This window comes from Lingula anatina, chromosome 8 (genome assembly GCF_051362555.1).
Source record: "Lingula anatina isolate TDL-2025a chromosome 8, LinAna3.0, whole genome shotgun sequence".
NCBI lineage: Eukaryota > Metazoa > Brachiopoda > Lingulata > Lingulida > Lingulidae > Lingula > Lingula anatina.
The window spans coordinates 4,579,779-4,592,617 of NC_141774.1; the positions used below are offsets into that span (position 1 = coordinate 4,579,779).

Below are 12,839 nucleotides of genomic sequence, written 5' to 3' on the forward strand. Positions count from 1 at the left end.
CGCTGTTACAGACTTGTCGTGCCAAAGTGAACCCCTGCGTTGCCAAAACAAGTAAAGTCGAATTGCCGTGCCTTTGCCTTCAGTGCATAAATATAGACATGTGTATACCTAAGGGACCTGTTCTTCCACGCTGTTGATCAACAGAAGAATATAAGACAAAATGCTATGCAATATGTAATGGTAGCAGAGCGTTCTCATCGCATGCAGGTGTTTATCATGATAATAAAACGACCAGCCTATACTTAAAGTCACGTTCATGTTTTTGCATATATATATATATATATATATTTGCCATTTTGTATATATTGGTGTAAAAAACGTGACGAATGCGGGCGAGATCAGATTTCATCAATAATCAGATTTCATCAATAATAAGGCAAACTGTTGCCTTTTTTATGAAAATATGTTATAAGCACCCTGAGCTTCAGAGATAACTTGACACTATAACCTCTTCACTATAGCCTATCTTCATCATGTCAAGTTATTACCTCTGACCACATTCGATTGCCTCCGCCGCCCGCACTCAATGACTCTTGAACGATCTAGCCAATGAACGCGAACGAGTCAAAGCGCGCTTTGTTCAAATCCGGACCAATCAAAGATAAGTCTGAATATCAGGGACTTGCCGTAACCTGTGGGCAGCACGCAAAATACATCATCCCTCAGTAGATAATTATGCAGGGCATCAAACTGCTCTGGTTTCAATTCCGATATACTCCATGCTTTCTTTGTGTACGGTTATGCACTCGGAACTACTCGGATGTCTCCGCACTCGACAATAACTGTTGTTAGTATGGAGCTTGCGGAATCAGCCGAGGATTGCCGATTGACGGTCAACCAATCAGCGTTTTCACCAAACTTTGGTAAAAAATTTTGAAACATGGATTCGATTGGCTTATATAAACTAGGTCAAACTATTTTCGTCAGAGGTAACTTGGCATGATGAAGATAGGCTATAGTGAAGAGGTTAGTGTCAAGTTATCTCTGAAGCTCAGGGTGGTTATAAGGGACTCAAAGCTCCACAACAAAACAATTAAACTAAAATGACGGCACGGGGTTATATTGTTTTAAACCCATGCAAAGACAGATACATTATTGAATAATATGATGCAGGAAACCCTTATTTTCAGTAGTGAAACTGTATCAACAAAGATATGCTTTCGAGTATGGGACGTTATAGTCTTGTACGTTTATTCCAGACATTAAGCTGAAGAAGGAGAATTAAGCATAAGTGTGTTTATAACCAGCAGTTTTCACAACGATATCCTACCCGCATTGTATCTTGAAGTAAAACATATGTAGTGAACAATGAAAAACCGGTATCTTCTCATTATCAAAACCTGATAACATATGTCTACATAATTTGCAATTCCGAATCACTGAAAGATACATTACGATAACAAAATTTAGCAATGAAAACTTCATATATGGTCCTAATTATGGAACAAATTGTTTTCATTTCATCAATGAATTATCACATTTTATGTTATTCATTGCTTCCTGTTGTCTGTCAAAACTGCTGTTCATCTCAACTACAGCAATTGTCCGAGTCGCACGTTGATAGGCCGTTGATAGGCCTAATTGCAATACGGGGTTGGTACAGACGGCATTAGACCCGTGATTTCCACAATTCTTTGTGGAAATCACAACGAAACATTGGATTGAGGAGGTACAGGTTATGATATTAAATAAATGGTACAAAATATGTATATTTTCATCGCCATTTTATATTTTATTTAATTATATCTAATTATAAAATAATGGTATCCGGAATAAACAATTACACCTGTGAGCTGATCATTTGTTAGCGGTCATTTTGAGCAATGTTGTCAGCAGACTGCATAAAATATCAGTGAGACGTAAATGATCCCGCTCCAACATGAAGGTGTCATCTGCTTATAACATGAATACATCATCGTGTCTGTCTTCACTTATCTCAACTATTTGCCTGGGACGCATCTCCAAAGCAATATTATCCTTAGTATCGCCCGGAAGTAAATGTTTTCCTATCTCAAACGATCTCTGTTCATCCGCGGGTTCTTTAGATTTACTCCCAGAATGCCAGACAATGCCTTTGAATACGTCATATCGCCTTGGCAACCAACCAGCACGGAATGCAACGTTTGTGACGTAGGACACGAGTAAGATACTTAACAAGCTGAGGAGCATACTAGTCGTCCTATAGGGGAACGGTTGGAAATCAGTTTCTTCCTCATACCAAGGCCACCGTAAAACTGCTTGCAGACCTAGCAACGGCTCCCCGCTAAGTACCCGGATGATCAATCCCACTACATACCCAGCAATTGATCCGTAGATGTTTGCACCGTCTACATACAAGACCGAAGTCAGCTGAGGGAAAAGTATGACGTAGACAAGATCGGAGGACAAAATGGCCAGATTGAAAATACTGGTGATCTTGATGGCCAAGACCGTAGTCAGAATGGCCATGAGGGTCATAAATACTCGCATGGTCCAAATAAGTTCACGTTCGCTGGCCTGGAAAATGTAAAGCAGGTTGCAGTTCTTCACTGAAGGGCAAACTATACACAAGTCACCAAATGTGTAACATGTCGCATGTATACATATAAAAATAGCTCGTTGAAGCAATATTGTAAAAAAAAAAGCGCTTGACACCTGTAGAAAATGGAAAATTTGCAGCAAATTTGCTGCAAAGTAAAAGTCTATGGCAACAAGTTTGCAAGAAAAGGTTTATTGTTGCTAATATGAGCCTTCATTTTTGCATCAGGCCTGACAGTTTGCTTAGAGTTATCATTCTGAAAGCAAACGGGCTCCTTTTTAGTTCCTGCTTTTTTAGTTACATTTACGATTTATTAGTATACATTCTGACCACACATGTTTAAAATATGATTTATACCTGCATGCACGTATATTATTTGTATGTTTCTTATTAAAACAAATATTAAACAGGTACAATTCAAACTGCCAAGACGGTCCTGTTTAACAGATTTTTTTCTTTTTTATGCAAAGTAATTTATGTAACAATGTTATCAAAATATTGCATAACACCTTACAGTTGCTTTCTCGTTAAAAAAAGGATGAAACTATCTAGCAAATACCTTTCCCATTCTTGCGGGTTTGTAGATATTGTTGGAAAACATGGAGCTCGAGGAAAGCAAAATGGAGTCTGCAGACGACATCACTGCAGCGGAAATAGCGCCAAGATCAATCAGAGAAACTAAAAAATAAATAACTAAATAAATGAAAACGTATACATGTACTGGCATACATATATATTATACCAAATCATTGTACAGAGTCTGGCTCTTTAATGTGCTGTTTTACATATAATCACTGTGTATGCTTCCATATTATATTATATTATATTCTTGACTGTGACGGTTTAATTGAATGTTTAAACATTTAATGGCTATATTTTAATCTATTGTAAACTCATATTTTATCATAATATTACCTACGAATGGACACACATACTGCAAGACAAGCGGTGCGATCAGTTTTAAGTCATCTGTCGGAAACGGAAGTTCTCCGTCGTAGGCTGTGGCATTCCAATCTAAAAGCAAAACAGTTTTTATTACCTTACTAGAAAGTACACTGCCTGGCAACGATCATTAAATGGATATATATCATCTGCTGGAAACGGAAGTGCTCTGTCGTACGCTGGCGTTCCAATCTGACACCAAATTAGAATAGATAAAATATACAGGGTTACTACTTAATATGGAATATTATTTTTTGTCGAGTAAATTTTCTGCAAAATATTTATTTTCTCTCTAACTACTTTAAATCCCAAACTGAAGTGTCACTCCATGTGTAGCCAGGTGTGTTACCTAATTACCACACAACTCTCAAAACAATTAATGCATGCAGTTGCATGTTCTGTGGTCAGAAATGTGAGGGGTGGTCTTTTTGGCAATTTCTGCACGTGTATAAAAACGCATAGGTTTGGCCAATCTTTGGAGTGTATTTAGAGAAGCAACAAAGGGATCGCTCTGAAACTAGACAGGTACCTTAGAGATGATATGGTTCGACTGCTAAGCAACGCAGCTTTCTATGGGATTCTTGCTCTCAGAGAAAATGGCCAGAAACGGACAGCCATTGACAGGCAATGCAACATTTATCAGGAACCGTTAGTAAAGTCCTCCAAAGAAATGCTAAAAGAAAGGCACCTACTCCAATACCTCGACCAGGGTGTCCGCGTATCACACCAAGAAGACAGAATCGCCTTTTCCTTAGAATGCGCCGTGCTGGTCGTACAAAGACAACCAGTGTCCTCAGAAAAGAGTGGCAGAATGTCATTCAAACGCCCGTTTCAAGGTCACTCGTGAACAAGAGATTACTGCAAGGCGGTTATTTTCCACGAAAACCAGTAGGGGAACTACTGTTAACAGCAGGTCATATACAGCGACGTCTGCAATGGGCTGGGGACCACGTGCGTTTGCAGCCAAAACACTGGAATCACGTCGTTTTCGGTGATGAGGCCAGATATGGAGTTTTTAGGGTTGACGGTCGAATCCATGTCCGCCGACGTGTACGAGGGGTATAAAACGATGATTGTGTACCGCCTAGGGTGTAATCAGGGGGTCGTAACGTCTCTGTTTGGGGAGCATTTCATGTCGGTGCCCAGAACCAGTTGGTTTGTCTGGGAGGCAACCTCAACCAGGGTTCCTACAGAGACATTCTACAGCAAACAATGCTTCGATTTGTAAGAGTCAACTTCAGGAACAACTTTGTGTACCAAGACGACTGCGCAACCCCTCATCGCGCTCGCAGAATCACTGATTTTATTCGAAACCAATGGGTTCAGCAACTGCCCTGGCCTGCAAACTCCCCAGATATGAACCCAATTGAAAATCTGTGGGCGGAAGTAACTCACAGAATTAGTAGCTATGGTCATCGGTCGGTAAATAGTGATTAACTGCGACAGGCAAATATCACTGCGTGGAATGATATTCCCATCCAAACTCTTAAAAACTTGTCACAGGGTATGCCATGTAGGATGAGGGCGCTGCAAGCGGCTGCTGGAGAACACACTCGCTGTTGAGGACTTTTCATGATTTGCTGTAATGAGCTCTTTGCGCTGCAGAGCAGATTACTAGAGGTATAAGAGTCGTTCTAAATATACCGTAGAAGCATAACATTGTTTAAAAGACTCGGTACATTGGACATCTGACCAAGAAGTACATTATGAATGTCTAAAGTACATTATTATGTCCACCAATGCCCAAAACATGTTTTGGCCATGATAAATTACCAACAGACACTGCCACCATCCCTATGAGTAGAGGCGGGATTGTGCACACTGCAAATCCTGCTGCGCCTGCGTACAACATCATCTCAGCCAACCTCGATGACTTCATCGCCAATGCTCGCTGCCACAGAGCCTGTATAATGACAAACATAAATACTATTTCGAAACATAAGTAATGAATCATTTTATCATGTGGCTTCCAGCTTACACATACAAATCCAGTTACTCCTCCCCACCGCAACATGATTTTGAAAACATTGAAGTCCTAAAATAGCCATCCCCTCCTCGAAACATCTTCTCTAAGCCTATGCCTACTAGGGTATAAAAGAAACGAGCGCTTTTACCTGCCAAGGTATTCCTCCCATCATGATTTGTAGCAGTATGTCTATGTAAGTGCTGATATCGTGGTTAGGGACTGTCCTTACCCACTTCTCTGTTGTCTCTGATAGTGACGTCATCAGGGGGTTGGACATTGCGAACGGAATGGCCAGCCACTAGGAAAGAAAGGAAAAAAAAGGATGTTACAACCAGAGAAAACACTTCTCAATGATCTCGAGTTCGACAAATCTACTGGTAAACAGGAGTGCAGCCACCTTAAATCGGTTGTTTCTTACTGTACTTAGGCTGCTGTTCAGGGAATTAACAAAAGTTACTGTACATATGTGTGTGGGTACAGGGACACATTACCACTTGTGGGAAAGCATGGTGATATTGTTATCTTTGTATTACCTACAACGTTAGCTATTACAAACAAAAGCGAGTAAAACTTACCAGGCCTACAAAGATGAACAACATCTGCATGACGTCAGTGTAGGAGACCGAGTAGAGTCCTCCAAACAACGTGTATATCAGGACCACTGCTGTCGACAGCGTGATGGCGATCCAGTGGTCGAATCCGACAACCACGGTCAGAGTTGTACCTAGATCGATGGACACCACAATATACCTCTTTTTCAAAATGTGAAATTCTGAAAATGAAGTCAGCCTCTTTTTTCATAGACTTTCGCGTGTGTATAAGTGCATTTTTATGAAATAGTAGAACTGTAGTTAAAATTAAAATGCATGTGTGTGTGTGCGTACACCAGCGCCAGTGGTTGTGTATAAGATCGAAATTTTATTTTATCAACGCATTTTAACCAATTACTTTTAGTTTAAAGGGCTACTTATATAAACAAATAAATAAAAAAGTTGACTATTTTTGACAATGTAAATACTATATGTATAAATGATCGACAACCTTTTTTAATTTTGATAGTCTGGTTGGTAAGTTTCAAGTGACGCCATTGTAGGACAACATCTTCCTGCGACTGTAATGTCGTAATGACAAAGCATAGGTAATCAAACGCCTAGGTGACAAAGTTGAAACAAAAACATTGAAGCAAAATTGTGTGGCACTTGGATTCTTTGATATCTAATATCGGACAATAAGAAGGACATCGGTTGTTTTCCTTTAAATTTGGAGGTAATAAAATGTAACATATGCAAATCCTAGCCTTCTTGGCAGTTTCTTTAAACATAAGTTTAGCAAAGCTAAACTTCTATTTGGAAATTGAGAGCATAATAAAAATGTCCAAAGTACATATCTTCAATATATTATATTATATTATATTATATTATATTATATTATATTATATTATATTATATTATAATCTTCTTGAATGTTACTGGATTTTTGTTGAATTTTTAAATAAAATATAATGCATTCCATTCCATTATGCCTCTCCTCCAACGGACATGATTCTGGGAGATCCTCTTCAGATCGGCCCATGTCATTCTGGCTGTCTTCATTTCAGTGTCCGTGCTCCTTCGCCAAGTCTGCCTGGGTCTTCTAACTTTCTGCTTTCCCCGGGGGTTCCAGTCTAGTGAATGGCGAGTTACGTTTGATGTTGGTTTGCGTAACGTATGGCCTATCCACCTCCATTTCTTCCTTCTGATGTCTATTTCTATTGCTGTTTGTTTTGTTCTATCCCAGATGTTACGCAAGATGTTACGCAAGCACCTTTTGACGAAAAGATTGCAAACTTTCATTTTCCTCGTGACATTAGCGAAGTCGAGGTCTTCCAGTGGTGAATGTCCACTGGATGCCGGTCTTATGGCCTGCATGGGATTGCGGCACAATCCAGTCTACCACCATCAGAAAAATTACTGGTGACAACATGCATCCGTAACGTACACCGGTCTGTATCTTGAAGGGATCAGTTAGCTTTCCCTCATGTATGACTCGGCAGGTTGTATCTTCATACAGCTGCTGAATGATAGTGATGTGCTTTGGGGGAAAGCCATAGCGCTGCATCAGTTTCCAGATGACCTCCCTGTCCACGCTGTCCACGCTCCCTGTCCTTCGGGAAGTTTACAAAATCGCTGTACATTGGTGTCTGTCAATCCAATGACTGCTCTATGATGATTCTCATTGTGGCGATGTGGTCTGTACAGGCTCTATCTTGGCGGAAGCCTGCTTGTACGTCTCGCAGGGTCTTGTCGAGGGCAGTCTTAAAACTCTTCAAGATAATTTTTAGCAGTGCTTTTCCAGGTATAGAAAGTAGCATAACCCCTCTCCAGTTGTTGCACAAGGTGAGGTCTCAAAGTTGGCGGCAATGTGTTCAGCTTTGGTAATTCAACTACTGCGGCTAAGTTTCGTCAACAAATAATTTTAGCGAGATCATTTAGACGGCTGACAGCCAAAAACTCTCGCGAACTATTCACTCTCCGAATCTCTCCACACTGCATTCTGGCCTAACAAAACGCCGATGCTCTCTGCTCTTTTCAGATTACTTCTTGCTAACTTAGAGTGAAAGTGAACCCTGCAACATAACCTGAATGGGTTCACACCACCTTAGAATTGCGTCACCTGACTGTTGCGCCACCACACGGACTTATCTTATCCTAGATTTACATCTGTACAAGACCTATGTCAAAACTAACAGAATGGATTATTTTTAGATAATGATAAATAACGACTTTGGGTACTTGAATAATCTCTTTTTTTTAGTATACCTTTAAATACAACACCTTACCTAATGAAGATAAAGTAGCAGCACACCAAAATATATCCCCTGTAAAAGCTGGCAAGAACAAAAACCCCGTCATGATTTTACCAAACCTCCGGTTGAAGGGATCCAGCATAGTGACATTATTGCCTTTGCGCATCTTTTTGACAAAGAATGCAGCTGAAATTTTGAAAATAAATAGCTTAAAGTCTATGCAAAACAGTGGTAAATTGTGCAATGTTTATGCGAAATCTATCTAAAATCATTCAATGATCACATCAGATTTTTTGCAACAAAAAGTTGGATATTAAAGTTTAAATGCTTAATTTTTCAAATTCTGAAAGATGCATATCTACAGTATTAACGACATTCAAGTGATGTTCAGAAGAGTATTACTGAGTATTCACAATTCCAATTTTTACCATTGTGTCATTCTCAAAGGTATACGTATCAGTGAGGAGACTTTACTTCTTGCGTAACATATGGTAAATTTTGTTGCACCAGTACACGACCATTGTTTATTACCTAAAATAATACCCATACAGTACCCTAGCGGCATACTGAGCGAGGACAAACCGAAAGTGTAGATACCCTCTGCAACCCCGCTGATCAGAGTGCCATCTACCCACGTGGCTAGAAATCAGGGATAACAACTCTTTGAATGAGATCCATATTTCATAATAATTGCATTGAAAACAACATATACCGTATAAATATAATAAACTGTTATCACAATTATTCTGACAACTGTGCTTGCCATCGAACCACGTGGCTCCTGTGGATGGCTGCCCACTGTAATAATCTCTTAAGTTGGATAAAAAACTCTAAAGGGATTGTTACAAAGATAAAATAATAAAATAATATTAAAAAATAACGATGAAACACTATTTGTGAAAGATAAGATAGAATATGTTTTTTTTTGTTGCCTTCAACTCAAAAGCAAAAACTGTTGAAATATTTAAAATTATTATTGTTGTTATCAATTTCTTTATTATTATTTATATACAATATAGAAACAAACTGACCTGTCATAGTAAATATACCTATAAATACCCCAATATTTCTCCCTGCTAGCAAGATATCCTCACTCGTCGCATCCCTCCCCTTCTTTTTATTTTTCCACGCCGCCCAGATCCCAAGGATGAAGATAAGCAAGTAGAATACAATTATGACGACGAGTCCCCACACATGAAGAGCCATATATCCAAATAAGCCGTTACAGACTTGTCGTGCTAAAGTGTGAAACCCAGCGTTGCCAAAACAAGTCGAATTGTCGTGCCTTTGCCTTCAGTACATAAATATAGAAATGTGTATACCTAAGGGACCTGTTCTTCCACGTTGTTGATCAACACAAGAATATGAGACAAATGATATGCAATATGTAGTGGTAGCAGAGTGTTGTCATCGCATGCAGGTGTTTATCATTATAATAAAACGATCAGCCTATCCTTAAAGTCACGTTCACGTTTTGGCAGACATAACGTGTTTGTCTTTAGTGCGTATTTTTGTGTATATTGGTGTAAAAAACGTGAAGAATGCGGGGAAGGTTTTTTTTTTTATTTATTTTTTATGGGGTTTTGGGTATTACGTTAGTATATCTTTGGAAAACACGGGTGGCCCTTATATCTGTAAAGTCAATCGTAGGATACAGATGTTAAGGATATTGTCACCCTTCACCCTTATATACTGTCTAATATATATCCTTTTGGGTAATACATAAATGTTCAGTATTCAGTAACTATATTAAATAATATTAAGGCAAATGTCATTTTACAGGTGACGCCATAATTGTCATTTTTGGGTAAAATCTGAAAAATCGGTTTTGATTTCTTATTTTTTTTTTACCTGAGCACCCATGATCACCGTTTCAATACCGATTTATCATCAATAATAAGGCAAACTGTTGCCTTGGTTTTTAATGAAAATATGTTATAAGGGGCTCAAGGCTCCACAACAAAAACAATTAAACTAAAATGACGGCACGGGGTTATATTGTTTTAAACCCACGCAAAGACAGATACCTTATTGAATAATAAGATGCAGGAAACCCCATTTTCAGTAGTGAAACTGTATTTACAAAGATATGCCTTCGAGTATGGGACGTTATAGTCTTGTACGTTTATTCCAGACATTAAGCTGAAGAAGGAGAATTAAGCATAAGTGTGTTCATAACCAGCAGTTTTCACAACGAAATCCTACCCGCATTTTATCGTGCAGTAAAACATATAGTATACAATGAAAATCTGATATATTCTCATTGTCAAAACCTGATAACAAATGTATTACATAATTTGCAGTACAGAATTACTAAGAGGTACATGAAGATAACAAAATTTAGTAATTAAACTTTATAAATGGTCTTAAGGTAATGATTTTATAATATACTTCCAATGGACAACAAAAACAGCGTCTGTCTGTTATATAATATTTGTGCCGTTATAAAATACTTTGTGTTTCATTAAACATTAGACCACACAATTACTTAAGATTCTTAGTTTCGAGGGAAAATTAAATATGAGCAAGACATTTTCGAGCTTTGTCCAATCGGTTTTTTAATGTTTTCATATACGCGTGCGTGACGGGGCTAAGAGGAGTGCGGAGGCGCGGGGGGGGGGGGTGAGCAATTTACATTTCGAATAACAAATTCTTCGATAATGAGACCTTTTGTTTATTGTTTAACTTGTTTAATTTTTTTTTTTATTCAATACGCTGATACGTTTACAAAAGCCCCAGTCACTATTAGTCATCACATTTAATGTTATTCATTGCTTTCGGTTGTCTGGCGGAATAGCTGTTATATATCCCACAAGAAAACGCAGTAGAAACTCCAGCGCAGTAGACTACTGCAATCATACTGCAAACTGCAGTAGACTGCTGCAATCATACTGCAAACATGCTTCAAATCTGCTTCGATTTGGGAACTAATAAGCATATTTGAAACATGCTTCTATCATGCTGCTAATCTACTGCATTAATGTTCCTCTCTGTACAAACCTATTTACTTTTTGGAGTAGAATTGCAGTAGACTATACTGCATTTCTACTGCAAATATGCTCCACACCACTACTGCGTTAATGCTTTTTTGCTACTTCGATACTACTGCATTTTTGTGCTGGTAATCTCAACAACAGCAATTGCCCGAGCAACACAACCTACCGGAGATAGGCCTTATTGCAATAATGGGTTCGTGCTCACACTATTAGGCCCTTGAACTTTTATGAGCACACCCAAATGCCGTGGGAATCACAGTGAAACATTGGATTTGAGGAAGTACAGGTTGTGAATTTAAATGAATGGTACATAATATGGATGTTTTCACCTCTATTTTGTATTTTCTGTACCATTAATCGTACAAGTTATATAATAATGATATCTGGAATACAAAGCGGCACTGTTAATAACGATTACACCTGTGAGGTGGTCATTTCCAAATGGTCATTTTTGATCTATGTTGTCTGCAGACTGCATAAAATATCTGTGAGATGTAATTGGTCCGGTGTAACAAGAATACAAGTCCGCTGGGAACCGTAGTAGGCTTCATATTACTTTGTACAGGTGACGAGCGTCCCATATACTAACCCCATTACTCCAACTAAACCTAACCTGTACTAATCATTATGGAGTCCGGACTTCCATTCCTAGGACTTTCATTCCTGTTACACGGGCTCCAACATGAAGGCGTTATCTGCTCACATAAATGTATCATCGTTTCTCGCTTCACTAATCTCTACCATTTGTCTGGGACGTATCTCCAAAGCAATATTATCCTTAGTATCGTCCGGAAGAAAATGCTTTTCTATCTCAGCCGGTCTCTGTTCATCCGCGGGGTCTTTAGATTTACTCTCTGAATGCCAAACAATGCCGTTGAGTACGTCATATCGCCTTGGCAACCAACCAGCACGGAACGCGACATTTGTGACGTGTGACATGAGTAAGATACTTAACAAGCTGAGGAGCATACTTGTTGTCCTATAGGGGAACGGCTGGAAATCAGTTTGCGCCTCATACCAAGGCCACCTCAGAACTGCTCGTAGACCTAGCAACGGCTCCCCGCTAAGTACCCGGATGATCAGTCCCACTACATACCCAGCAATTGATCCGTAGATGTTTGCACCGTCTACATACAAGACCAAGGTCAGCTGAGGGAACAGGATGACGTAGACCAGATCGGAGCACAAAAGGGCCAGATTGAAGATGCTGGTGATCTCGATGGCCAACACCGTGGTCAGAATGGCCATGAGGATCATAAATATTCGCATGGCCCAAATAATCTCACGTTCACTAGCCTGGAAAAAATTAAAATGATTATAACTCTTCTTTTTGGCCAAAAAATGAAGTTGGAGTAAACAGCAATTTCCCCTTACCAATGGTAAATGAATCTATTTTTACATTCAAAGTTAGTCACTGTTTATTTATTTATGTTTTTATTATTATTATAATCTCTTAAGACATTATAACGGAGTATAGCCATTAATGGAGGTCAAGTGGTCTAAATACAAGCTCAGATATCAGAACAATAGCTATAACTGCCGTTTTTGTGGTACAACACAATATAAAATATTTCTATGAGCTGTTCACAATGTTTTTATCGTACGAAGAGTTAGTATCCCTTTTATTATCCC

At 38.9% G+C, this 12,839-nt stretch overlaps 2 protein-coding genes across 2 annotated transcripts; both read right to left on the minus strand.

The window, feature by feature from the left end:
• Positions 1-1,896: 1,896 nt before the first annotated feature.
• LOC106172228 (high-affinity choline transporter 1-like) lies at positions 1,897-7,151 on the minus strand. The gene is made up of 7 exons (XM_086994099.1): positions 7,064-7,151; positions 6,002-6,150; positions 5,656-5,724; positions 5,234-5,363; positions 3,434-3,532; positions 3,078-3,196; positions 1,897-2,496 (listed from the first exon to the last, which is right to left on the minus strand). The coding sequence occupies exons 1-7, from the start codon at positions 7,149-7,151 to the stop codon at positions 1,897-1,899; spliced, it is 1,254 nt and encodes a 417-aa protein (XP_086850225.1).
• Positions 7,152-11,906: 4,755 nt separating this feature from the next.
• LOC106172226 (high-affinity choline transporter 1-like) lies at positions 11,907-12,455 on the minus strand. Its single transcript, XM_086994100.1, has one exon. It carries the CDS (start codon positions 12,453-12,455, stop codon positions 11,907-11,909), a length of 549 nt encoding a protein of 182 aa, XP_086850226.1.
• Positions 12,456-12,839: the final 384 nt, after the last annotated feature.